The 27245-nt window shown below is 39.6% G+C and overlaps 1 protein-coding gene across 10 annotated transcripts; it reads left to right on the top strand.

The window, feature by feature from the left end:
- Window positions 1-384: 384 nt before the first annotated feature.
- ubap2l (ubiquitin associated protein 2-like) lies at window positions 385-26875 on the top strand. Of its 10 annotated transcripts, none has more exons than XM_084422548.1 (31): window positions 431-455; window positions 1036-1182; window positions 2200-2337; window positions 4581-4658; window positions 5758-5868; window positions 6261-6435; window positions 7205-7300; window positions 8430-8475; window positions 12529-12573; window positions 12916-13022; window positions 13174-13233; window positions 13321-13373; window positions 13454-13539; window positions 14296-14476; window positions 14753-14954; window positions 15048-15370; window positions 15562-15740; window positions 15842-15962; window positions 16049-16088; window positions 17094-17286; window positions 17366-17432; window positions 17740-18058; window positions 18392-18480; window positions 18577-18630; window positions 18736-18817; window positions 18946-19166; window positions 21123-21228; window positions 22483-22629; window positions 25337-25404; window positions 25508-25702; window positions 26067-26875. In XM_084422548.1, the coding sequence occupies exons 3-31, from the start codon at window positions 2242-2244 to the stop codon at window positions 26160-26162; spliced, it is 3636 nt and encodes a 1211-aa protein (XP_084278674.1). In that variant the 5' UTR covers window positions 431-455; window positions 1036-1182; window positions 2200-2241; the 3' UTR covers window positions 26163-26875. The 10 variants fall into 10 exon arrangements, with proteins under 10 accessions (XP_084278675.1, XP_084278679.1, XP_084278672.1 ...); XM_084422547.1 differs by lacking the exon at window positions 431-455 and adding an exon at window positions 465-637; XM_084422549.1 differs by lacking the exon at window positions 1036-1182 and having other exon boundaries at window positions 385-455.
- The last annotated feature ends 370 nt before the right edge of the window (window positions 26876-27245 follow it).

Genomic DNA, 27245 nt, shown 5'->3' with positions numbered 1-27245 from the left:
CTGACATATAAACTGCTTCAGGTTAAAACAGTTGGAACTATGCTTAAGCCTTGTCTGTAAAACTGGGGGAAATGTTTGTAAGTAAATGGTGACAAACTAGTTAACCTACTGACCTACAGGTAAATTTGCAACCATTTTCATTTTAAACAAGTGTCTATTTAATGTATTTAATGTTTATTAAATGAATAAATAAGGTTCAATGTCTATTGTAGGCTATAACTTATTCATGGAATTTGTATGCCATAGGCCTACATGTATTTGTGATATAGAGTCAAAGACACATAATAACATAACCGACATCTACTAAAGGGTAACAAATTACATAATTGTGTTTAAGTTGTTATATATGCACGCTTACGTAGTCGTCACGTGGTTGGGCTATGCGAGTGAAACCGCAGTGGCTGTGATAAACCACGTGACGCGGTGATCCGGGTGTCAGTGTGGAAAAGAAACAGGTAAATTTTGAGTCTTTCGCTTATTGTCTGCGCGAGTCGGTTCGGCCTTGTTGTCGGCATTGGGGAATCGATTTAGGACGCGAAAGAGTTCGTGTTTTGTTTCCTCCTGATTAGGAGGTCGATATTAAAGCCTCCTTCGGTCGGCGTTATCTTCACATTTCTGACATCCAGCCTGGTCTTTGGTTAGTACCTCGCCTGTTAATTTTTTCATCATTTGGGGCCTGTAGGCCTCGGTGAAGCCTCGGTGTCGAGTGCACATGTGAACTGACGAGAATGCGCCTCACCCCGGGGGGCGTGTGCCTTCCAGTTAAAACAAACGCAAATTACTATCGTGTCGATTAATCTAACGGACGATTTGCCCAGTCTTTCATTTACGTTAATAAACTAAATAGTTGATTAACCACCGGCAAAGTTTATTTTTGGGCAGCAGGCAGCATAATGATGCCCGATAACCGGCCATGAGGTTATTATACGCGGTCAGAGCGGAAGCCACCCATTATGCAGAGCATGTATGTATTATTTGACGTATAAATAACCCTTTAAGACTATTAAAACCGTGTGTATGTGTGTGTTCATATAGGATCGTTGGATCTGCTTGTTTGAGTTTATACCGAGTTGCTTTTCCAAGGCCCATCGCCTGGACCAATCATAGCCCTTCATCTCTGAAGATTTTTTTTATTTTTATTAACTAAGTTTAATAGATTACAATTTGCTTACTCCTTGACCGGTAAGTCAATATAGGATTCCCAGGATGTCGATTTAAGCACCACGGGTAATGTAGGTTAACTTACCTGTTGGATGCCTATTGTACAGCTTGCTTGGCTACTTTTTTAAATGCACAAGGCGATTTTATGCGCCTTTGAATGGAAACAAAGTGCCTTTATTCTTAAGCAATTTCCATGTTATATCTAGCAAATTATGTATTTGATTTTTTTTTTTGTATGTACTATATGGTGTATTGTGAAAAAAAAAAAGAACATCTTTGATGTTGACAATGTGTCTACACCTTTACCCATGGGCTGTGTGATTGTTTTCACGTCTCCAACATACTCTCAGTGTGACAGATATATCCTGGCCCTGTTCAAAGGCCGTTAAGTTTGTTTATCTTGAGCTTTGTCCGTTCACGCACGTCGTCCGTCTCTTTTCCCGCGGCTGGTCCCGCGTGTTTCTGTCACGCTGGTTGATTCTGTGCGCGTTATAAAGTGCGCAGTTTCTTTCGGCCACCACATGCCCTGCATTTCCTCATGCGCAGAGCTGCTGTGCTGTTTGTTATAACCATACATGTAATAATGCATAACTTGCACCAGGTGGATTGATTTTGGTGTTATTTTGTCGAAATATCTGGCGTGTGGAGTTCCCCCTTAAAATATCGATAAAATGAGCATGTTGAGCACCGGAAGCGCGTTCATAATTGACCTGTTGCTGCTTGACTTGTAAACACCGTTTTGTTTTCACGTGTAATAATTGCGCAATATGAAATTCCCGGAATTGAATTTGTGTCGGTGTTCTGGTAAAGTTGTGCCGTCGTTTTATGGGTAGTGCCAGAGCGTCAGGTCAGACATGTGACGTTGTTTACTTCCAGTTTTGGCTAATCAAAATGGCCACACAAGGTGTATCGTGTTTGTTTGCATCCATGTTTTATGTTTTAAGATGGTTTGCTTAGACCATGTAATGGTTTTTAGGAATGCTGTTTTAATTTTTAGCGAGCTGTTAATAACATCTTCAATCTGTTTCTCTTTTAAAGGCGTTATTCCATTGTAAATACTGTTATTTGTATATACTGTAAATGATGACTTCAGTGGGCGGAAGCCGGGCCCGGGGCAACTGGGAGCAGACGCAGGGTCAGACACAGAGCCAGTCACAGCACAAGCAGAGGCCCCAGGTAAGATTACTCGCATTACTTTCTATTGACACTTTCACATTTCTGGGGTTCTCAGAAGCGGAAGTCATCATTGTTGGGTAAACTTCTTTAGCGATGACCGCAAATATAGTTTTTGTATTTCCATTTGCTCCAATAGCAAAAGAAAAACAAATCTGATCGTGTTTGACGACTTTTGAAATCAAGAGATTGATTATGGCATTCAGAAAAGGCAACTAGATTTAAAATTTGCCGTCACTCCCATAGCTGTTGTATGAGAAACGCTCTGGCAGCAGCGTTAATTCATTTATTTTTCTTGTCATTTACTGCCAAGGTAATATAACACAAAGTATAGCATCATATATGTGTATTACATTTTGAAAATGTGATAAACGGTTCATAGTGTTTTGAGAGGTATTAAACTAAAGTAGTTAACATTTGAAGTGGATCAAAAAAGTTCAAAGTTGTCCTAAGACAAGAACGGGTATTGCTCTAAATTCATGTATAACTTTTAGTTCTGGGCGGTATATCGAGTTTGTACAATATATCTATATATATTTTTGAAACGATATGGAATGAGGCAATACCATTTATATTGATACAGTAGTTTGATACGAGCACATCTGAAAAATAGCTGAGGACGCAGTGTGAGCTCCTGCAGTGAAAGTACATAGTACAATTTGTCCTAAACATCACACAAGCTTATATTAATAAGGGCGTCAATATAACTGGTAAGATATAGTTAAGTTTTAAGCAGCATGCCCTGTCAGATGCTCTGACAGATATTGCTGCTGACTGACAGATAAATACTTGCACTGTTTAATGTGTTTGAGATGTGGTGCTTTTCTCAGTGTTTAACATACATTTGACAGGTATATTCTCCATTTGTAAATGTTAGAAATTCAAACAAATGTCCATTTCACTGTCAGAAGAGGACGAGCGTTCTGCAAGTGAATCTCCACTAAAATTTAAGCTTCCGTGAAGGAGCGCCGCCGCGCGCACAAGCACCAAACAGATGGCGCACAATAGAATAGTAGTGCAATAATCCTGACTAAAATATACATATTGCTAAAAAAGTATATTTTTATGAAAGCGACCATTATAATGGGGTAATCAAATGCAGGCTAATATAATTAGTTTGTGCTTTTGTTTTTATCTTAATTTTTTTAGTTTAACCTTTAGTCAATTTAAAAACAAAAGCATTATTTTTGTTTTTACGTTGTAATGTGATTTTAACCACCTTTTTGCACATAATATATTGCATAGCCTACATTACATTCACTGTATTTGTTTCCATATCCTTCAGTATCAACATTGTTTGTAGGATATCATTGGGCAGGAGGTTTTTTATATATTTTTTTTTTTATATATATAAATACAGATTTTCTTTATCCAAATAGAAAAATGTAGAAAGTACAGAGATATTTATTGTATATCGCCATTTAGCCAAAAAAATACAGAGAGATGATTTTTTTTGGCCATATTGCCCAGCCCTAATAACTTAAAAAATGCTGACTACTGTAATTAGCTTTTGGATGTTAAAATATGTTCTAAAGATTAAGACCAAATCTGTGATGTGACATTTATGGGCAGGTTATGTAGTCCTCGAGCAGTTTGCAGTTTCAACGGAAAAACTTTGGCATGAGAACCAGCACCATTTTGGTGGAAAATGAGTATCCGTGGCATCCATCAGACTGAGGCCTATGTTCCGAGTCAGTGCTGTCTATCACTCAGAGTATGTTCTGAGTTAAATTAAGGGCTCTAGGAATAAATCACAAATCTATGCCCAAGCAAATGCTATGCCTGACCTATTTCTCCTTAGCTGTATTCTAGCTCACTTCAAGCATTGGATTGTTATACAGTTTGACTGTTATGATGTGATTGTAAAAGATTGCCAAATCAATATCCAGAGTATAAAAATTCACCTGCCCAAGAACAGAAGCTGCATTGTCTTTAAAAAACGTCTTTGTGTTACTCAAGGCTTCAGTGTCATACTGCCAACAGTTTTATGATTTATCATTTTGTAATATATAGCCACCTGATTTTAAAGAGATCATATTTGATCTGTAAACGAGTGCAAAAAATACAAGCTAACCATTATTCACTAATTTTGGTGGTATGACATTTTTTTAAAAGTGTTGCGTTGAAAGGGAATTATGTATGATTGACAGTTTTAAGTTTGAACTTATAATTATTGCTGAATGTTTTGCAATTAGTCATTAAATCATCCATCAGACTAAACTATTTTCTCCTTTTTGTTTCTTCAGGCCACTGCTGAGCAGATCCGACTCGCGCAGATGATCTCGGACCATAATGATGCAGACTTTGAGGAGAAGGTCAAACAGGTGAGTAGGGTTCTCAACAGTTTGGTTCACTGGAAAATATTGGCAGGTTCTGCTTTACCCCCATCCCAGTTTCAAATGGTCCCTACAATACACAAAAAGGCCATACAATATTTGTTGGTGGAAATGGCTTGACCGTAGCTTCTACTTAGTTTTTCCTTGGGCTATTTCTGATGCGCTTGTACCTGCAGTTTCATTTTCAGGCACGTGCACTCAAAAGTTCCCTCACTGCTTTCATTATAGCTCTGACGGTGACCATATGTGCAAAAGTAAAGTTTGAGCTGCTACCGGATACTCTCTCTCAGTCTCACTCTGAGTTGGAGAGCAACATAAGGCTCAGACACTTCATAGTTCACTCAGTTTCCATCAGTCCTCTCAGACACTTCTGTTTTCTTTTTGCCTTCAAAATATATGGGCTAAGTCATATGTGTCCATGTGGAGTTTATTAGGGGTGGGAATCCCCAGAGGCCCCACGTTATGATATATCACCATTCTTAAGCCTCAATACATATTGCGATATGCTGAGTATTGTAATAACACATTGTGATTTATTAACTTTTTTTTGTTTAACTGCAAATATCCCCTAAAGGAAAACTTGCCAAAAAAGCTTTAACCACATGTTTTCATCTAATAAGAGAAAGTCTATTTCTGTTTATTTCACACCTTTATATTTGTCTGATGGATAATGAACAAGGACAGTCTATATAAAGGCGATATGCCATTATATAGACAGATTCTAATCATCACAGCGTGCAACGACTGGCTTGAAGTGCATATACAGTGTGATGGTATTTGCATGTCGAATTAACATTGTACTTGCACGTGTCTAAAAGAGAAAGCACAGATTTACTTGTGCTGTTTGTGAAATTACAGTCTGAATGAAAGATTTCCAAATTATTTCCTGCATTGTAAGTGCAGATCTTTGGGTAAAATTATGCACTATACTCGCAATTCCAAGCCGAAATTCAGTCCTTAAAGTCCTTTTTACTTGGCGTCCATGTATCTATAAAATATCCCCACACTAAATATTGTGATGCTCTTCCCCCCCCCCCCATCACTAGAGTTTACATGCTGCTTATTGCTCCTTTTCTTTTTTTTCCAGCTGGTTGACATCACAGGAAAGGATCAGGATGAGTCCATGATAGCGCTTCATGACTGCAATGGAGACGTCAACAGAGCCATCAACATCCTGTTGGAGGGCAGCCCTGACACGGTGAGTTTTGGCTTGAGTTTAGAGGTGGAAAGGTTTGTTTGGTTACAAAAAAAAGAGACAAAGAAAAAATCATCATCATTGTCATACATTTTGTTTGACTAATGAAGTCGTCATCAGCTAAAACGCATGTGCTTTCACATTCACGTGAATCGCGCCACACTTCCAGTGCTACTGAACTCAGACCACCTCCTACAGGTTGTCTCTGGTTGGGTACCCTGGTGTGCTCCTGGGTCCACATGACAGCTTTCACATTAAGCGAGTGTGAAAGGACCGCTTAAACTGTCCATCAAAATGTATTGTTATTTAGACTGGATTCAAAGTGTCACATTTCTCAAATCTCTCTCTTTCATTTCCTCAAGTTTCCTATGTTAAATTTGCCTTTTGCTTTGCAGGACTCTTGGGAGATGGTTGGGAAGAAAAAAGGAGTTTCAGGTCAGAAGGAAAGCACACAGACAGAGGGAGGAGACGAAGGAAAGGAGAATAGAGATAGAGGAGGAGAAAGAGATGTGGCACGTCGCAGAGGAGGGGCCCCGCGGAGGGGCCGTGGAGCCAGTCGCGGACGAGAGTGTGAGTGGAGAGAACGCTTATGCTGCTACTTGGTGACACTCCCTTTTTATTTTATTTTATAAAGTCTGAAAGACTTTATGACACTATTTTCCTATTAAACAAGGCGTTTTGTTAAATGATGCAACATTTACTTTAATTTATTAGTCTGTAGTCAGCCTTTTCTCTGTCTCAGGACAGACAGCAGCACACCACAAACCCATCACTGCTCTCTCTATAGTGCTGAAGGGATAGTGTGTGCCACAGTAAAGTTTGAGCTGCTACCGGATACTCTCTCTCAGCCTCAGTCTGAGATTAAGAGCAACATAAGGCTCATATACTTGATTGACTCAAGTCTTTTATAGGCATTTTACAAAACTTAAAAAAACAAAACATAAATCAGAAATTTGGGCTGCCCAGTCTCAGTGAGGTAATGATAAAGCAGAGTAGATGCTATTATTCCTAAACACCAGAACTAATCATAAAATGTGTGAAAGTTTGCCAACACTTTGTTGCTCTTAGCTCTGTGCAGCAGCAATTTTCTGATGATTTTACTGCTTTAACTTTAACAAAATAAAGCTTGCATGCCAATTAATGCAAGAAAAATCAAGGATAGAGTCCAAGCAAAATGGATTTATATGCATTGAGACATTTGGCAAGCTCAAACTTGCAAGTTGTCTTTTTAGGAGTGTGTTTTAAAAGGACTAATGGAGACTTAAGGGGACCGTATTTACATTTATTCTCTCTCTTGTATATTTCTGAACTCATTTCAACCTTTGTTCCCTCTCTTTAGTCCGTGGACAGGAAAATGGGTTAGATGGGGCCAAGGCAGGTGGAGTTGCTGGCAGAGGAATGGAGCGAGGCCGTCGGGGAAGGGGCAGAGGAAGAGGCAAGTACTACTATTGGTTGTGATTAGGGCTAAAACGTTAATTATTGCGACACAATTTTTCTTGATGAAACAATAATGGGTACGAAAAAAAGTTTGATATAATGTTTAATGCACCAAAAGTGTAATGAAACGGAGCCACTCGTTTGAGCTGCACCACACGAACCATTTATCCTCTCAGCTCAAAGTTCAAATGGCAGCGCAGCACTAGCTTACTATAGTAGATGCGTTTACTCGCTGAGCGGTGCTGTGAGAAGCGCTTGAATTCAGCGAAGAGCACAAATGTCTCTGATTTAAACTAGTTTAAAGCCAGATGAAACAGCGCTGACAAACAGGAGAAACACTGCGCGGCGATACAGTCGGAAGGCTTTTCAATCTACAAATCGCCATACTAAATGTGTTTAGGCTACTGTTTTTCATACAAATACCATAGAAACCATATAGCTACATTTTAGCATGGTATTGAGGTACTATGTGTGGTTTTAACTGGTTATCATAAATGTATGCTACTATGGAAGTACCATAATTTTAATAACTAATAATTCATTTTACCATTATAAAACTGAGGTTGTTACAATTTTTACAGATGTTACGGGGTTTTTTTTGTTTTTTTTTTAACGAACATAAATTTACTACATCTTAACTCATGCTACTGTCAAAAGTGCATTTCTAAGAGGCAAAATATGTAATATTATTAGTATTGCAGCCTGCCCTGCAAAGATATGTCATCAAAGTCAGGCAACACAAACCTGTTTCATGACTTGAAACAATAGCAACCATTAGCACATCCAGAAATGAAGAAATTTAATTATTTATTTGAAGGGAAAATGACTGGAAAAGTAAAGAATTCAAAAACGTGAAGCGTTTGTCATGTTCTGACTATAAAGAGTAGTTTAAAACAACAATTGACAGTCTGGTTTCTACAACTTTCACTTTGGAGCAAAAAATCTGCCTTTAAACTTGAAAGAAATAAAGATTTTACTTGTTTTTTTTTTGTGTGATAATTATCGTTTTTGACTGATATGAAATTTTTTATTGTGATAATTATTTTGGCCATATCGCCCAGCCCTAGTAGTGATTAACAAATAAATAGGGTGATGTGTTTTGGTTTGACTATCTTCCTTTCCTATAGGTGGAGCTGGAAGACGAGGAGGGAGGTTTTCAGCTCAGGGCATGGGGTAAGTTTGTGTGCCTCCATCCAGGTCATTCCTCTTTTTGCATGAACACTAATGATCCCCCAGAATGACAAGTTCTGGGAAACGCTGATGGTATTCAGCTAGCTAGTAAAATTGATAAACTTTTGCTTCAACTGTTAAAGGTATGGCACAAGTTTTCATCATAAAGTGCTGTTCTGGGTTCAGCATAAAGCCTGCTGGTGTGCTTATCTTGAGACTGTATGTGCATTCATAGTCTGTAAACCTTAAAGTTTTTAATGTGTTTTCCATGCAGAAGTTTAACCAGGTAAGTAAGGCTACGTTCACACTGTCAGTCCAAATCCGATTATATGTGTATCTGATTGGAATCTGATCTAAAATTATTTACCGTCCACGTTTTGTATCACAATTGTTCGGATCCGATTTGTCCAATGCCACTCTTCAGTTTTCTAGAATATGTGCATTGGTTTCTATGGCAATGAGATTGCGTTAGTAGGTATATGCCGAAAACAACAACTGCAACATGGAGGGATTTGCAATACCGTTGTTGTCTTATTTACATCATGATGATGGTGTAGCCGCCGCACTGGACTACTGCGTCTTATGAGGCAGTGGCAGAAACGTTCATTTCTTTAATGCTGTCGTCGCCGCCGGTCTCAAAATATCTCCGTTATATTGTCGCTTTCTGCTCGTCCTGCACTTTGCAATGCGAGTCACGTAAACCATGCAAAATCCGATCAGAGCAGTCAGACTGAAGCGGATTTCCAGAAATTTCCAAAAACCACATGAATGTACCTCGAAACATACTTGTAAAAATCTCATTTCATGTGATCATTCGCCGTTCACACTTGCTAGGTATTTCAATCGGATATCCACAAACTGATTTGGACTGACAGTCTGAACGAGGCACAAGAGCTATTGTGGGTTTATTTGCTGCTTTTTGGTGCTATGCCCTTTTAGGCTTGTTGATTTACAGCGTGCATTAAATGGTTTCATGGCAACTAGGGTGGGCGGTAGAAAGGTCAGCCTTTGACAATTTTTAATTATCACGTTTATGCAAAACGCCACCTCTGGATATGGAAGGTCTATGGTTTGGAGAGAAAATGGACAAGGTTGTTACATGATGTGGAAGTGAAGCTCTGCTAAGCCCTCACATTTTCTTATTTTCACCATCACTTCCATTAAACATGTAGCGAAAACCAATTATATTGAGGGAATTACCTTAGGGGAGTATTACAATACCGTTCAAAAGTTTGGGGTCAGTAAGATATCATAAAGAAATTAAGACTTTTATTTAGCAAGGATGCATTAATTTAATTGATAAAGACATTTGTAATGTTACTTTTTTTTTGCTTTTCTTTTGAGCTTTCTATCCATCAAGGAATCCTGAAAAAATGTATTGTAGTTTCCACAAAAATATTGAACACAACTGTTTTCTATACTGATAAGAAATGTTTCTTGAGCAGCAATTCAGCATCTTAGAATGATTTCTGAATTATCATGTGACGCTGAAGACTCGAGTAATAATGCTGAAAATCAGCTTTGCATCACTGCAATAAATTGCATTTCAATTTTATTAAAGTTAATTTAAAATAGTAATATTTCATAACATTATTATTATTTTTACTTGATTTAATCAAATGAATGCAGTCTTTGATCATGAGACTTATTAAAAAGACCCTATAACAAACTCGTACTTCTTTGGGTAAAAGTTTACTATAAATCAAAGTCTTTTTGGGAGGGATCTACATACCAACTTATCAAAACTGGTTGAGGTCAAAAAAACAATAGACAAGAACTGATTTTCTTAAGAGATATATTATGGAAATAAACAACAACAATGAACTGCACAATAATAAACCCAAAGCAAAGTCACATATTGTAAATGTACAAGTGACCTAAATCTATCTATAAATACAAATATAAAATGAATGGTTATGATATGAGCCTGAAATGTTGCATGCAGTGAATGTTGTGATGCTTATGACACTGTCCATAGGTGAAAGAAGAAACCTTTCTAGACGATGTAGATGTAAATTAGTTCAACACTGGTAAGTGTCCAAACCAGGTTCAATAATCCACACAGCAATTCCAGAAACAAGCAGAAAAAAGGCAGTAAGATACAATGATTGGCACCGAGTCCATTCTATTTCCACCAAATACCATGCGGTAGCAAATGTTACAACTTTTACCTACCGTAAAAGGAGTCCTTCTACAAACAAAATATTAACAAACATTAGTATAAACTTCAAAAACAATGAAAAACGATTTCTATAGCCACTCTGTGAATATACAAAAAAAAGGGACCTTACTTTGAGCACAATACGGTACGTTTCCCAATCAGGACATCAGTAACTGTGCGTTTACGCCGCCGGCGAGAGCGGCAAAATTCACTCTCGACACCGTAGAAAGATTCGGGGAAGCTCTGACGTAGATCGAATGCTTGGTCTTTTTTAACTTCATTTAAAGGGGCCGCAAAGCAAACAAGCATGTTGATCGTTATTTTTGCAGACTGACCGAGAAGGGTATATGTTAAACTCATGGAATCTTTTAAATGTGAAGTAAGAAATTGATCGATGGAAAGAACTTAACAATTATAGTGACATGTTTGCAAACGAAATAAACCAATTAAAAGCCATTTATGTGGTCTGTATTTTGTGTTCATGGTTAAGTGCTAATCTAATTTGCGTTCCCGCTGAAAAACAAGCGTTATAGCGCGAAAATTTTGCCTATAAATAGTGTTGCGCCGCCGCCTTATCAAATTCACATGATCAACCTCTCCTCTATTTTGCTTGGGAACTAATGTGGTCGGAACCAAAGTTTACTTGACTGCGTTCTCTGGAATCCTCTCAAGCGGAGGACTTCTACATTCCGATTAGTTGCCGCCGAACCGCGTCATAGCTCATTACCATAAAGTTAACCTGACTTCATCTCTTCTCGCTGCTCTCGCCGTCCAAGACCCGCCGTCCTCGCTGGAGCTCGCCGCCGACTCGCATTGAAAATTAATGACTTCCGGCCACTTTGACGCTCTCGCCAGTGTGAACGCATAGTAAGGGTACCAGAGGGAAGTCATGCTTTCCTCTTACCAAACAGCTTTTATGTTCTACTACCTACCTGTATTTAAACTTAACAAAAAGTAACAATAGTAACTATAGAACAGTAGTAACATTTAACTTTTACAACCCTAAATTTTTGAACGGTAATGTATCTGCATTTGTCAGTTATAGTCACTAAATGGCCACCACACAGTTTTGTGTGAATAAAACCCTCATGCTCCACTAAGAAGAGAAGCCTCATTGAACAAATGGTTGAGCAGATATGGTTGATTTAACTATAAATATTTTTAGTATTGATGGTAGTTGTATTGCAATATAATGTTTAAATAATAAATTTACAATTAAGTTATTTTTGTCAGTAGTTTAATTTTTCTATATATGTGAAGACTCAGATTTTTTTTTTGTGTGTTGCCCAGCCCTAAAAACAAACAAGATGCATTTTAATATCTTAAGTGGCACCGAGTATTGAATGTGTCCAATGTGTCTTTCATGCTTTTTAAAAATCTCTGAATTTCAATGTCAACTTTAGCATCTTAGTTTGGCTATATATATATTATTTTTTTTTTATTTACATAGTGAAACTGCAATATCCTGTAGTCTAGAAGTGCTGATATCCCATCTACGCCATGTCATGCCCTGGACTGATTTTCTGATTCTGTCAAGGCCATTTGTGGTCACTCTTTGATGGTTTCCTTCAGGCTTCTTAACTGGCGCCTTTCGCTTGTTTGGTTTGAAGTGTGCGTTTGGAGTTTGCATGTTTGGTTTTCAATTCTGGACCTCCAAGTACAAGTTTAGCCTTGTATGAGTTTGTAAGTCACACCCCACTAGCTTAGGTGTTTCATTCTATAGCTTTTACGCCTATAGAGCAGGTGTGGTGGTTTGACCGGTAATGGACGCAAGCATGACGGTTGCCATCGCGCTCTCTCGTGCACACACACAAGCACACTGTTCACACCATGCACCCTCGTCTTTCTGCCTGTGTTGAGATGCTTGTAATTCTCCTTGTTGTTTCTCCCTAAAGCCAGATTGATAAGGGCCCCAGATATGATTTGTCAGGAGATGAGAGGTGAGTTAAATAAATTTATTAGCGTGTTGGTTTTTGTTTGTGTAGGATCAAAGGGTTTATTAGCGATTAGTTGGTTACTGAAGAATGCATCTGAATTTGAGCTTCATATGTTTAGCTTCCACCGGGTTGGTTTCAGAGTTTGAGAATGATTGGAAAGCCCATTTGTTTCTTTGGTATAATTGCAATCAGCACATTACGACAAAGGAGTGGTTTTTTTTAGGTCATAGTGGAATTGTTGGAGTGATTTTTTTTCACTTTGTTTACTGATGGGCACTGAGTGAATGAGGGAAGCAAGAAATGACTTCAGTGTTTGCTCAAAAACAATTTTAACTTGTTTTTTAGTACATTCAACCCAGCGGACTACACTGAGCCAGCTCAAACAGAGGAGAGCTACACAAGTGGAAGCACTTGGAGTAACACAGGCAACCTGGAACCTGAGGATGGAAACCGTGAGTAATGCTTTAAGTGTCTCTTGTAAACCCCTCATCCAGTTTCCATCAGTGTTGGCATGTATTCAGGCTGAAGTACACTGAACATTCTATTACAAATGCTTTTTTTAATGGACTGAGTTGCTATTCTGACCCAACTTTGTTTCCGCAGGGCTTGAGTTTACAGGTGGAGAGGGAACAAACTATCCTCGCAAGTTTGACTCCGCCCCTGGTGAGTCTTAATGGCTTGCACGGACTATTTTGTAAAGGATTTGTTCACCTGTTGTCATTGTAAGTGAGCTGATTTTCTGTGTAACAGGTGCTTGGAGAACTGCCACGGAAGAGTGGGGCACGGAGGACTGGAATGAGGATGTGAGTATTTCAACAGAGACCAAAAACCTTCTTTCCATTTTAAGACTGAGTAAATCTAATTCTTGGTCTCTTCTGTCTAGCTGTCAGAGACCAAGATATTCACTGCCTCCAGTGTGGCGTCCATGCCCGTTCCACAGGAGAATGTCACCATTACAGCTGGACAGAGGTATGCTGGTGGCTTTTTAAGAAAACATTAAGGATTTAATTGATCTATCAACGGCATCTGTGAACTTTTCAGTTACCTTATGAAATTATTTTGGCCTGTCATTTATCTGCCTACACTGCTGTTCAAGTTAAGGGACAGTGTATTTTTTAAGTCTCTTTTTCTCACAGAGGCTACTTAAAAAAAAAAAATCAAAATACAGTAAAAACAGCAATATTGTGAAATATAATTAATTTAAAATTTTAATGTTTTGAAATGTATTTAATTCATGTGACTGGAGTAATGGCTGCTAAAAATACAGCTCAGTCTTCAGTGTCACATGATCTTTCAGAAATCATTTTAAAGTGCTGATTTGGTGCTCAAGAAACATTTGTTAAAAACTGTTGTGCTGCTTTGTTTTTGTGGAAACCGTACATTTTTCAGATTCTTTGAATAGAAAGTTCAAAAGAACAGCATTTATTTTATCTTTTGTAACAACAATGTAAATGTCTGTTCTGTCACTTTTTGATCAATTAATGGATCCTTGCATCCTAGTCCAAGTATTAATTTCTTTAAACAAAAATACATTAGTGTTCAAAAGTTTGGGGTCCGTAATAATTTTGTCACAACATTTGAAAGTCAATTTTAGCTTTAAGGAATGCAATTTCAACACTCAAAACCACACTGATATGCTTTCACAGATGTGTACATTTTCCTGATGATCTGCTGCAGTCATAGCATTATGATAACCTTATTGATGTAAGCATGTTTGATGTTCAGGATTGATTTGGCGGTGTTGCTGGGGAAGACGCCTCCCTCCTCTTCCTCAGAGGCAGAGCCTGCTTCGCTTGAAGGCCCACAGCCGCCATCTCTGTCGCAGTCTCTGGTGTTTAGCAACTCAAAGCAGACAGCATCACTGTCCCAGTCCTCCTCCAGTGCTCCTTACAGCCAGCACAGCATGGTAAGCCAGATGATAAATGCTCTGTCCTGTCTTAGCTGTTAATAAAATGTGCATTTTTCGGCAATTGGTGTCAGTTGGTTTTCCTTTTTTATTAAGGGTCAATTTGCTGTAATTATTTTGGGGGGGGGGGGCATATTTTAAAGGTGTGTTTTTTTTGTTTGTTTTTTTTTGACCCAGAATTGGAATTTAGTTTTTTAATAAACTGTATCCTTCCTAAAGTAGCTAGAGGCACCCAGGACTTAGACGCTTTTTAATTGCTCTTTGTCCTTTCCTCAGGTGAGCATGCTTGGTAAGGGTTTCGGTGATGTTGGTGATACAAAAGGCACCACTGGAGGCTCCACGACTGGTTCTCAATTCCTGGAGCAGTTTAAGACGGCTCAGGCTTTGGCCCAGCTTGCGGCCCAGCACTCACAAAGTGGACCGCCCAATGCTGTTCCTTCTACCTGGGATACCAGCCCCACTACACTGGGGCAATACGGTAAGAGGGCTAACATGGTTTGAATTGCTTCTATGATTGTTTAGCCCTCTCTGTGAAGTCTTATTTTTTTTTTGTCTTTCTCTGTGCTGTCAGATATAAAACCTCAAACAGAGCCTGTGCACAATCCCTTCACCAAACGGCAGCCCTACCAGCCCACCTCCACTTCCTCCTCCATGATGGATGCCTTCTTGCAGAACAAAGCCACGCCCACTTCTACCACCTCAGCTCTGCTCCCTCAGTCCACCCAGTCGTCTTCACTGCCCCAGGCCATCACCACCCCTGTCTCCAAGCCCTCGGGACCTGCCCCAGGTCAGCAGACCTCTTCCAGCCCAGCCGACCTGCAGGCGTCCAGCCCCCTCCCCCTGCAGCAGCACAAACTCAAACAGCAGAAGAAGAGGGCTTCCATCACCACCAAGGTTATGATTCTGCAGTTCTTTCTGGTCTCAGCTAGGACTGTCATGATTATGAAATTTGGCTGTCGATTTATTGTTTAAGAAATATATGTTTTTGTTTTAATTGCCTTATTCAGTTGGAATAATGGCATTGATCAGATTTGCCTTCTAGCGTTCATCAGTCCTTTTTACTCAAATGTTGTTGTGGTTTACAGATTCCAGCCCAAGCGGTGGAGATGCCAGGATCTGCGGATATATCCGGGCTCAACCTGCAGTTTGGAGCATTACAGTTCGGCTCTGAACCGGTGCTTCCTGAGTATGATACCTCGGCAGCTGTCGCCACGACGACACCAGGCAACCAAGGCCAGAACAGCCTTTACACAAGTGCTAGCAAGTGGGTATCTCGCATTACTATATCCAACGACTGAGACTCTTGAATGATGCAGTAACACAATCACAGCCTGACTATTGATTGGTTTTCCGGTTTGTCCACAGTGAGCAAGCAACAGCCCTGTCCAACCCTAATCAGATGGAGCTATATGAGCCAAGAGCCAGCCAGACACGGCGCTACCCTCCTTCTGTGTCCTCCTCACCACAGAAAGACATGCAGGCAAAGGTGAGATAGTTGCCTATCAATGTACCATCATAAGTCTTGTGAAAATTATGCTTCATCTAAGCAAACCTTTTTTTTTTTGCCCACAGAATGGGTTCAGTTCGATACAGACGTCACAATCTCTGGAAGGTATGACAAGCTTTAACAAATGGTTTCAAAGTAAAGGGCCATTAACATCAAGGAAGATAATATACATCGCAAACCCATAGTTAACATTGTTTTCTACGATAATATTGTAATTGTGGTTTTAACGATCTGACTTTATCAAATATGTCCCTCACTTTACAAAAACATACTTAGTGCATACACTGCATGAAGTAGCCTTTTTGGTTTAGGCTAGACCAACACGTATGCCCATTTAGGCATTATAAAAAAAATGAGTATATAGTATATCTGTGGGCATACGTATATATACATATACACGTATGCCCAACGAAAATGTGTTTTTCCATTCCATTGCGCTACTCAATAAAAATTCCCCTTATGGTAAAAACGTAGATGAAAGTTAAAAAATCTGTTTAAACTTGTTGGAGCTTTGGGAGTCAGTTGTCCACGGCAGTCCTAAAACTGCCAAAGTACCAGCACAATAACACACTCAGCTAAATTGTTTGATCATCATTTATCGACAAAATAGACAAAATGATTATTGATATTTTCTGGTATCGTGCACACCCCTAATGTTAACTGTAAAAAAGCGTTACCCTTTATGATTAGAGTTTTAGTTTCACGTTACATGTAATTACTGTAGATTGTGTATAATTACATGCAACTAACCAAAACCACACCCTAACCCTATAGTAAGTACATGTAGTTAATTACTCGGTATTTCATTATATAATTACACTAATACAGACACCTTAAAATAGCTGTTAATCATTCTAATTCTGTGACAATAGGAAAGTGCACATCACAGATATAATGGTACAGAGTCAAATATCAATTGAATCCATTTTTTTTTTTAATGATTATCCCCCCCAGCCGATAAATGATACAAAAAAAAACATTGACAGCCAATCAGAATCCATCCCACCTTAGAGAGCTCCATTTGAAGCAGCTGAAAGCGTAACTGTGTACATTAGAACATTATCATCCATTGGTGTGGATGCTGATAGTTACTGTTATTATCCCTGCCAGTTGCAGCAGGCTCTGCAGTGTCCATGAAACCGGTGTCCGAATCAGTCGTCCCACCATCAGTTTCCAACATAACCTCATTGGCTGACCCCTCATCAGGTCCTCCTTCCCTGCTGACTACATCCAATCAGACGCCTCTCAGTGCTCTCGGGCACGAAGATGCCTCTTCCAGCTCACTGGGCCCTCAACACAATAAGTAAGCCATTTTGTTGTTGTTGCTTCAATTTAGTATGTATGGATCAGAGATGCTAATAATACTGCATGTTTCCCATCAGCTCCCACCCTACACAGCAAAACAGTTTGGCACCTTCTTCAGTTCGCGCTTCAAACTCAAGTCTGCTGGTGAGTTTGCAACTAAATGCACTTTTTTAAAAAATATATAAGTATAGAGCAAAGTCAATGCGAAATCCGTATTGTCCCTATAAATTTCCATTTATTTGCATTTCCTTGGGCTTGTTTTTCATGACTCACCTGTGTACTATATAATTCAGTTTCCCCTGAAATGAGTGTAATTTAAAATGAAGTTCTGTTGATCTATTCTTTATATGATTTGTTGATTTATTTCAACAAATGGCTGTTTGTGAATCTTTTATTTATTTGTATTAAATTGTCTTTTGCTCACTGTGATCTTCCTTCAACTTCATCTCAGCACCCAAGTGTGGATGCTGATTCCAGCTTGCACTCATCCTTCTCCTCGGTATCTGTGGCTCCATCTTCAGTTCCCCCACCCTCTTCAGCTACTTCAGCAGCCCCCATCTCCCACAGCGTCCCTGTTGCCCCCTCTTCATCTGTCAGTTCGGTCTCAGCGCAGTCCGCCCTGGGCCCCGTCAGCAGTCTGACCATGGGATTGAACAGTGTTGCCGGTGTGGCTTCAATGGTCCCCCCTTTGGCTGCTGCATCTTCATCTGCTGCCTCTGCCACTTTGGCACCCTCATCTGCCTCGTTGTCTCGCAGTACGGCTGCCTCAGGTAAGAATTGCTGTTATTAGTGTTTTGGATCAAAAATGACAAATTGTATAGGCCTATACCATTGCATAAAAGTTCTCCTCCTATGATAATGTTGAGTAAGGATCCCTCAAAGACTTTTTAGAATTATCTTTTTTTTTTTTTTCACTTTTGTTTGGATGGAAAAAAAAACATCTTTGATTGCTAGGAATAAATTGATACATGATCATTCATGTCATTTTCGACTTGTACAACATCCCTTTCATTATCTCAGAGATATGTCAATTTGTGAAATGCTTGATATAACTGGATAAAACCATTTCTACATCTTTTAATTATATGTTGCTGCTTCAACAGGGAAAGCACCTCCAAACCTGCCTCCTGGAGTGCCGCCACTGCTGCCCAACCCTTACATTATGGCTCCTGGTCTGCTTCACCCATACCCAGTGAGTGTTTGGCCTGGTTTTGTTTGTTTTTTGCTGCTGCATGCTTTGACATATGTGGTATTTTGATTTTGCTCACAAACCTCTTATGTCTTGCAGCCTCAAGTTTATGGCTACGATGACTTGCAGATGTTGCAGACCAGGATACCACTGGTGAGGGCTTGTTCCTGTTTGATAAGCTGAAGTATTTGACATGAAATCAACAGAAATGGGTTTATTTGTGATGCATGAAGTTGTCATTATTTTTGCCTTATGTAGGACTACTACAGCATCCCATTTGCCACTCCAACCACAGCATTGACTGGCAGGGAAGGCGGTTTGACGAGCAACCCTTATTCTGGTAAGATGCAGATTTATTGTCTTTTTAAATTTGGTTTGTGCATTTTGTTCAGCGTCTGGACAAGGAACCCAGAGGTTGTGAGCCCAAAGCTTCATTATCTGAAACAGTGTCTGAAATCTTTCTCTTAGCTGGCGACCTGTCAAAGTTTGGCCGTGGTGACGCCTCATCTCCTGCCCCTGCCACAACGCTGGCCCAGCCTCAGCAGACCCAGACACAAACACACCACACTGCCCAACAGCCCTTCCTCAACCCAGCCCTTCCACCAGGATACAGCTACACCAGCCTGCCCTATTACACTGGTGTGCCCGGTCTGCCCAACACCTTCCAGTACGGCCCTGCCATGTTTCCGGTAAAAGCTCTTAAGGCATCTTTACACAGCCAAGTTAAAGCTGCTCTGTGCCTGCTCAAAATTCAGTGTAAAAACTAGGGGTGTAACGATACACGTATTCGTATTGAACCGTTCGGTACGAGGCTTTCAGTTCGGTTTTCGGTAAGCATTTTCAAACCGAACCATTTCATGGTTGGACCATTTTTCCTGCCGACCAAAATTTCGTTATTTCAAATGTAGGCGGGTCGCGTGTGGCAAGAGCGCTCATAATGTAAGAGATGCTGGCGTGACTACAACATTGCCCAACATCAAATGGCAAATGTAAGCGGAACGAAACTGAGCTACTCGTTATTGTGTGGTTGACGGACTGTTTATCAGTTTGGACCAATGCAGCGCGAGCCGATCTTGATCAAGCAGCACTGTTACTACACAGCGAGATCCAGTAAAGAAAGCATTTGAATTCGCCACTGAAGTAATAACATCGCTGCGAGATCTAGTGAGAAACATTCACATTTCTCCATTATTAACAGATCAAACAGCGCTGACGTGGAAACCAGGAAGAAACATTGTGCCATGAATGAACTATCCAGTGTCCACAGATCAGCAACATTCACCATGGATTTACTGTAGTAACACTACTAACTGCAACCATGGAAGTTTGGCAGGAATAGTAGGCTATAATGCTTTCAAGTAACATTACGTCGGTTTTATTTTGACATTATGAATACAATTGCTGCCCTCAAATGTTAATCTGAACTAAAATAAACCTTTCTTTATAACTACTACAATATTACATTTCATTTTGTCCAAGGAGCTGTTAGAAAAGCTGCTCCTAAGAAAAGTCAAATATAGCTCCATTGCTCAAAGTAAAAAAAAATCATACTTTATGATAGTGTTGTCAAAGACCCGGTACTTCGGTACCAAGTCGGTACAATATTTATTTATTTATTTTTTGAAACGTTGCGGTACCAGGTTTTCTCAAACCCGGTACTTGATGCGCGTGCATGCCCGAAGCGCGTGCCGTTGCATCCTCTAAGCACTGAGACATGGCGACCGGCGGTGCTGCTGATGTGGTGGCTGTAAATCCACTTGTTGATAAGAAAGGAGGAAAGACACATATGGAAATACGTAACGTGAGGAGAGTAAAGATGGAAAGCTCTTAAAGATTAGTTCCATATAAATTCACGGATGTTTTGTCGTTAGTGAAAATCAATATTGACCTTGTATTTGAAAAAGGATCCTCATATGAAACAATACTAAAATTCAGAGTAAGTTCATTCGCATTCGGAGATCGACTATTTTTGAAACGGTGCGAACTGCGCTCTCGATGATGATGAAGTATCAGCAAAGAATTTATTGATTTCTAGCCCTTTGGTACCGAAATTGGTACCAAGAACTGTGGATTTTCACTGGTATTGGTACCGAATACTGAAATTTTGGTACCGTGACAACACTACTTTATGATGTTAGTTTTAATAAAAATATAATTAAAAAAATTAAATCAAGGAAATATTCTCTGCCATTTCTTTCTTTTTGCTGTATCGAAAACGTACCGAACCGTGACAAGTGTATCGAACCGAACCGTGAATTTTGTGAACCGTTACAGCCCTAGTAAAAACACAATGTGTCACATGCCTGCTCTGATCCATCCCAGTCTCTAGTATTTAAGTATATCTTTGTTGGTGGCATAAATACATTTACATCGAAATGTAAATGTTTATGCCACCTCTGATTTATTTGTTTCACTACTATAACTGGATCTTCCAGTGAAAACGACAAATTTCTGTTTATATGCAGGATTTAATTTTACCAATCATTTAGTCTGCTTAAACCCTTGCCCCTCCACAATTGACTGCAAGCATTTATTTTTGAGTGCACATCTCAATCCAGTCAACAACTTCTGAACTGCTAGAGAAGAGATCTATCTCTTTAGTTTAATTGTGACTTTTAAGGACGGTTTCTGAATGTTCCTCCCAGGTGGCTCCTACCTCCTCCAAACAGCATGGTGTGAATGTCGGTGTCAATGCGTCAGCTACAGCCTTCCAGCAGGCTAGTGGTTATGGATCACATGGATATAGCACTGGTAATGCATTTTCTTACTTTCATGCAACATTTAAAATGCAGAAAAACATTCAGATGGAATGATGTTCTTACAACAGAATCTGCAGAGAATTAGTTTACCAGTTTGCGAAACTCTACTGACTAGTAGGTCTCAATACCATCTTGTTCCTCATGGCTGAGTTTAAGCCATGTTTAACTAAACTTTCTCAGTCACCAGTAAACCCTACATTGGCCAAGTTTGATTCTTTTCTTGTCTGTGAAGTTCAAGCATGAGACAATTTATCTTATTAAAGGTACAATCCATAGTACTGCTTCTTGTTTGGTTTTGCAAAACCAGATGACCTTCGCAATCACAAGTGTTCTGCATGGAGTTTTGTTTTGTGTCGCTAAGCTTTAAACATTGATCCTACTTGTGGGGTAGTTTTAACAATTGAGCATCATACAACTTGACTTGGAGTGTCGTGGACTGAAATCAATCTGCAGCTTCAAGAATAATGGCCATTTTTGAACATTTTAAGAGCAATCATCTACTTGAGAATCTGTACAACTAGTGAGTCCCAACTGTGGCATTTAAACTATTCAGGGTTTGCCCACAAATAGTCTTAAGCACTTCAAAGTGCCGCCAGTGGGTGGGTTTCTGTGGAACCAGTGATGTAAGGAGAATGAGGTGGGAGGGAGGTCGCTTGATTTAGGGTGTTGGGTTCACACATGCTTTCCACACGCTGCTTGCTTTTGACCATCCACCACTTGAGCACTGTTTTGTTGTACCCTCCCATTCCTTTGCTCTTACGCTCTCCCTCAATCTAACACATCCATCTTTTAAAATATTTTATCATACTTCAGATTCTTCTTGTCGTTATTGTTTCTTAATTATTTTCAAGTTCTTCATGTCTTTCCTTACATCTTTTCTTGAAATTACCTTTTTCCTTAATGAATGTATCTTCCAGCTTCATCTTAGTCATTCCTAATGTTCTCTTTTTTTTTTTTTGCCCCGTTCCTTTGGTTGTAAATTGTCCGTCACTTTCATATCTCTTCTTAAATGTTCTTGCCCCGTTCTTATTTCTCCACTTCCATTCCTTTGGTTGTAAATTGTCCATCACTTTCATATCTCTTCTTAAATGTTCTTAACACCACAAGTACTCCTTTCCGATTAGGCCCCTCCCCCAGCTTGCTGCATCCCTGTGCCCCGTCCCTTTCTCTCCTCCTTCCCTCTGGCCCTGCCTGGTGTGTGTCTAATGCTGTGGGGCTGTGGCTGTGTGTGTCTGACCGTTTGCAGGCTATGAGGATTTGGGCCAGGCTTCGGCAGGGAGCGGGGATTTCTGTAAGGGCGGTTACGGCACTGCCGTTGCCGCAGCCGCTGCTGCCGCCGCCGCTGCTTCTGCGCAAAACAAGCCCGCCAGCTCTGTCACCGGGCCCGGAGTGGGTGAGTGCAGCCTCACGCTAAACCCCCCAATTTCCTTGTTCCTCCTCCCTTTTCTTTCTTGAGCTCTCTCTCTCTCCCCTCATTTGCTCCTAACTTACTCCTGGTCGAGCTTGATGAAGCCGTCACATGCCTCCTCGTCTCCGATGGAAGGAGATCAGGAAACTCTGTTGAACCTAGGAAGTTCTGTACAGGGTGGAGGACACTGAATTCATACTTTAGGTTGAACATCAGGGTTGTTTCACTCGTGACTTTTAAGACAGTGACAGTCTTTTCTTTAACACTTGCAAAAGGGGTTTCGATGCAAGAAGCCAACTTCAGAGTTAGTGGATTTGTTTGAGCTGCCTTTTTCAGTATTTGAAGATATTTATTAAAAATCAGCAAGTTGTTTCTCTGAAGTGGACTATTGTTTCTTGTTAAACAAGGTAAAATATCAGTTCTAATGAGAGGTGGTCTCATTTTTTTTTTTATCTATCTATCTCACAAATTGCTTTTATGCATTATATTTTGTTAATAGGTTTTTTTAATCTTGTGAACATTTTTTTCAGCTTGATTGATCTGGGCTACATTTGTGTTTACACTTGTTGGCAGTGTTCTTTTTCAGGTTGTTTTTTATGAAAGCTGTGTGTATTTATTTAATTTATTTTTATTGCATAATGGTCAACAACATGCTTTAGTTAAGATAAGTCATTTTGAAACTATTAATGGGGATATTTGTGAATAAAGAATTTGTTGATTTTGTTCAAGTACTTTACTACAGAATTGCTCTAAACCATGAGACCAAAGATGAGCTTTACTGTCAAACATTTTCAAATATACCAAAAATACTGATGTTATATTATGCTCAAGGGAATTGTTCTCGCCATCCTTAAATGTTTTAAATGTTTTAGTTAGTCACTGAATTACTGAAGAGTCATCTTATTTTAGTGTGTGTGAAAGCCCCTATTATTTGTCCATTAAAATTAACCCTAATTAACTAGCCACCAGGGTGGTCCCCCAAGAACTAATTATTCCCCTAGAACATTTTTTTTCTGGTTGCATTTGTTCCGCCAGTAGGAGCTCTGACAGACTTGCGTCTTGTTGCTCTGGTTGTTGTGCGGGACATTAATTTTGATGGCGGGCAGGCATTTATTTTGACGTCGCTGAGCCTGAGCACACAGCAGTCACACTCTCGGTCTTCATTAGTTTATGATCTGTTTAACAGTCCTAACTTATACACTATTAGATAGAACTGTTAAAGTAAACGGTATTTGAAAGTATTAGAGTTGGCTGTGTGGTCGATGCCCAATGTCGCTAGCTGAGCAGAAATGCATCATGTTTTGCTTGGTCCCTTCAAAGTTGTGTTGGATTTCCTCTTGGACTTTGACGTCGGTCCATCTATCGCTGTTTTCCATGTTCATGAATGGGTTATAAACTGGTGGGTGCCTGTTTTTTGCATTCGTTTTGCTAATCAACGTTCACTTGTCACTGGTAGTTCCTGTTGTGCTGGGTTAGACCCTCATCTGAAGTAGGAGATAATTTAGTTCCCCCAAAAGGCAGTTCTCAGTTTCTGCATTGCAAACAAGCCAAAAAGCAGATACTTCCGCCATTAGTTACAGGAACTATGAAAAGATTCCTCCGGTGCGAAAGCCCCTAATGTTAGAACCCCCTTACAAATCGTAACTTTCAAATCCATTGCTTCTGCCACTGTATGTTTCAATGTTTCTTTATTTTTTTTTTGTTCAGAATGTACCAGAATTTGTATGATTGGCGAGTACATGACTTCATCTTCCAAACTATGTTTTTGTCTTAACTGAATCCCTACGATATGCCTATAAGTGTTTATATTGGGACTATTTTAGACCTGCTGGGATTACAACCACTGTGGAGTATCCCAGTACCTGTGACTTGTCATACACACAGGGTTCGTACTTTAAGGTGCTTAAAGTGCTTGGCTGCTTGCAGTACTTTAATTTGACTTTTTGAAATGTAAGTCCTGGAAAACAGCCATATTTATGAAAAGTGCTATATATACTTTTTTTTTTTTTTTTTTTTTTTTAACAGATAAAACACAAATACAATCTTTTCACACAAAATTAAAACTGCAGCCTGATACTGCTCAAATATATCCATGTATATGATACTGCTTTCATTCTTCAGGTCAATCATTCATGTAAATATGAGTTGAATGAGTAGTTCCCGCTACAATGTTCTTCCGCAAGACGCATGCAGTTTTGGTTAACTGCTAGAGTACCAAAAGTAACAGTAATACCCTTTTAAGTTATTAGTATTTTGATGGTTATGTACCATTGTGTGCCTCATGCGCATTGCATGACATGTTGTATGTGTGGATTTTCATTTATTTGCAGTTTTGCGCCTCAATCTGTTAGCCTTGAACTGGTACCGATCTATGACAGAATGTGGTTCCGCAGATAATGAGCAGTTTTTACACACAGCTGTCCACCTATAAGCAGTTAAGGGATATGTTCCTTTTAAATGTCACATTTTAGTATTCCTCACTTGCTGAATTTGCTTATTTTTACACTTGTTTCTCCAATCATATGCAAGTCAGAATTATAGTGACTTAGTGAACCATCTCAGGTACAATTCACATTTATTTGTGTAGCGCTTTTCACAATACACATGCATTTTCTATAAAGCTGCTTTGAAACGATGAGTCCTGATGTTTTGCTAGTTTCAGTGATCACCATTTCATGTGCTTTGACTTTAGGAGTCTCGGTGACATCAAGCAACACGGGAGTCCCTGATATTTCAGGGTCTGTTTACACAAAGACACAGGTGAGCACCCTCGTCAGATTTTAATTTGATTAACTTTTAAACTAAACTGAGGCGCCAAGCATGTGGTTTCACAAATGCTGAAGTGTCTTATTCTGTCCTCCAGTCTTTTGAGAAGCAGGGTTTCCACACGGGAACCCCCAGCGCTTCCTTCAGTTTGCCCTCAGCACTTGGGAGTGGCGGCCCCATCAACCCTCCGACTGCAGCGGGGTACGCTCCGGCCCCTTACATGCACATCCTGACCCCCCATCAGCAGCCACACTCTCAGATGCTCCACCACCACCTGCAGCAGGACGGACAGGTGAGCTTGAGCCATGCTGCTGTGTGTTTACCCATGAGGCTCAGGAAATATATATTTTTTTATTTAATTTTATTATTATTATTATTATTATTAAATAGAATACCTTTTATTTAAATGCAATTTATTATTAAATCAATTTAAATAACAAAAGGTATTATATTAATATTCTACCATATATTCTATAATTATTGTTAGAGTATATAATACTAGATGTTATATTCCCCTCCCCCAATTGAAGCCTTTTTGTAATGTTTATGGCTGTTTTTAAATCTTTATGGCTAGGAAGTCTATAAAAAGAATGTGTTTGTCTAATTTTTACTGTTTGAAATTAATTTTGTTTAAATTTGATTGTTTCTTCTTTCAGGGTGGCTCTGGACAGCGCAGTCAGAACGCCTCCATTCAACAGAAATCGCAGATCAACAAGTCGGCATACAACAGCTACAACTGGGGAGGCAATTAACCCCCCTGTCCTGTCCCGTCTGGTGTTCCAAAGGCTGGATTAGTGGAACCTTTTTTTTTTTCTCCCCAGATACCTCCCCCTTTTCTTTGTCCTCCACGGCGCTCCCTCTCCTCTCTCTGCACGGTCACCCTGCAGTACCAACCCCATTCCACTGGTGGCACTGTCCCGAGAGAGAGAGATAGCACTGTAAGGCGCCGCTTGAGGAGGGGGCACGGGGGAGAAGTCTTAACGGGGAGCGTGATTATCGCCAATATATGGATAGTTACTTAGGCCTTCATGATCGGAGTATTGAGTATTTGGAGTTTGTATTGTTCAAAATGCATAAAAGCCCAGAATCCCCCCCCCCCCCCCCCCCCCCCTCCTTTTTTCTGGAATATGTAACATAGATCTGTTTTCTAAAAGGACAAATGTTTAGTTCTCTTTTTTCCCCTTTCTTTTTCCTTTTACTGATGCATATAATAAAAAAAGAGGGGTTTGATAGAGGGAGAGAAGGCAGGATTGTTTTGTTTTCCTCACATCGTTTGTTATTTCTTTCCTTTTCTGCTGCTTGCTTGATCAGCACCTGCAATCCAGATGTACTTGCACCTCCTCTGTTTCTCCCCCTTCAATGAGTTTTTACCAAATTTTATTTTGGGAAAAAAAGGAAGATATCACTCTAAATCGGCTAGTGCAGTTGTGAAGTTTATTTTTTACCAAATATAAATAGATATATGAAAAAAAAAAAAAAAAAAAATGTATAGGTGAGTTCACAGGCTTTGGTTCTGTACTGCGTGTGTATGTGCATGTGTGTGAGTTTGGCTTTATTTTGTGTGTGTGAATGAATGAATGAATTGCATCATCAGGGTGGCCAGTATATGAATGTTCTACTTATAGAATAGGCTTCAATGTGTATTCCTTTTATTGGAGCCTTATTGTACTCTCCAGATGTGAGAAGTGCACTGGTCACCTTAACTTAAGACTTATTTTCTGCAAAATTATTATTATTTTTGGTCCTCTTTACCACCCTTCATGTTGCAGGGAGATTGGATTACGTTAAGGCATGATTTTTGACCTCAGCGTTTTGCCATAAGCGTGAAGTTTCTC

The sequence above is a fragment of the Rutilus rutilus genome (assembly GCF_951802725.1).
Source record: "Rutilus rutilus genome assembly, chromosome: 11".
In the NCBI taxonomy this organism is placed as follows: Eukaryota; Metazoa; Chordata; class Actinopteri; order Cypriniformes; family Leuciscidae; genus Rutilus; species Rutilus rutilus.
The sequence above is the reverse complement of the archived record's forward strand: the minus strand, read 5'-3'. Positions and strand labels throughout refer to the sequence as shown.

Bases quoted from the DNA above. Each gene is read 5' to 3' on its own strand.
- ubap2l (XM_084422549.1), top strand. From the start codon at position 2,242: ATGATGACTTCAGTGGGCGGAAGCCGGGCCCGGGGCAACTGGGAGCAG. The intron at 13,023-13,173 runs GTGAGTAATGCT...TTGTTTCCGCAG, and splicing joins GGAACCTGAGGATGGAAACC to GGCTTGAGTTTACAGGTGGA. The intron at 14,477-14,752 runs GTAAGCCAGATG...TCCTTTCCTCAG, and splicing joins CTTACAGCCAGCACAGCATG to GTGAGCATGCTTGGTAAGGG.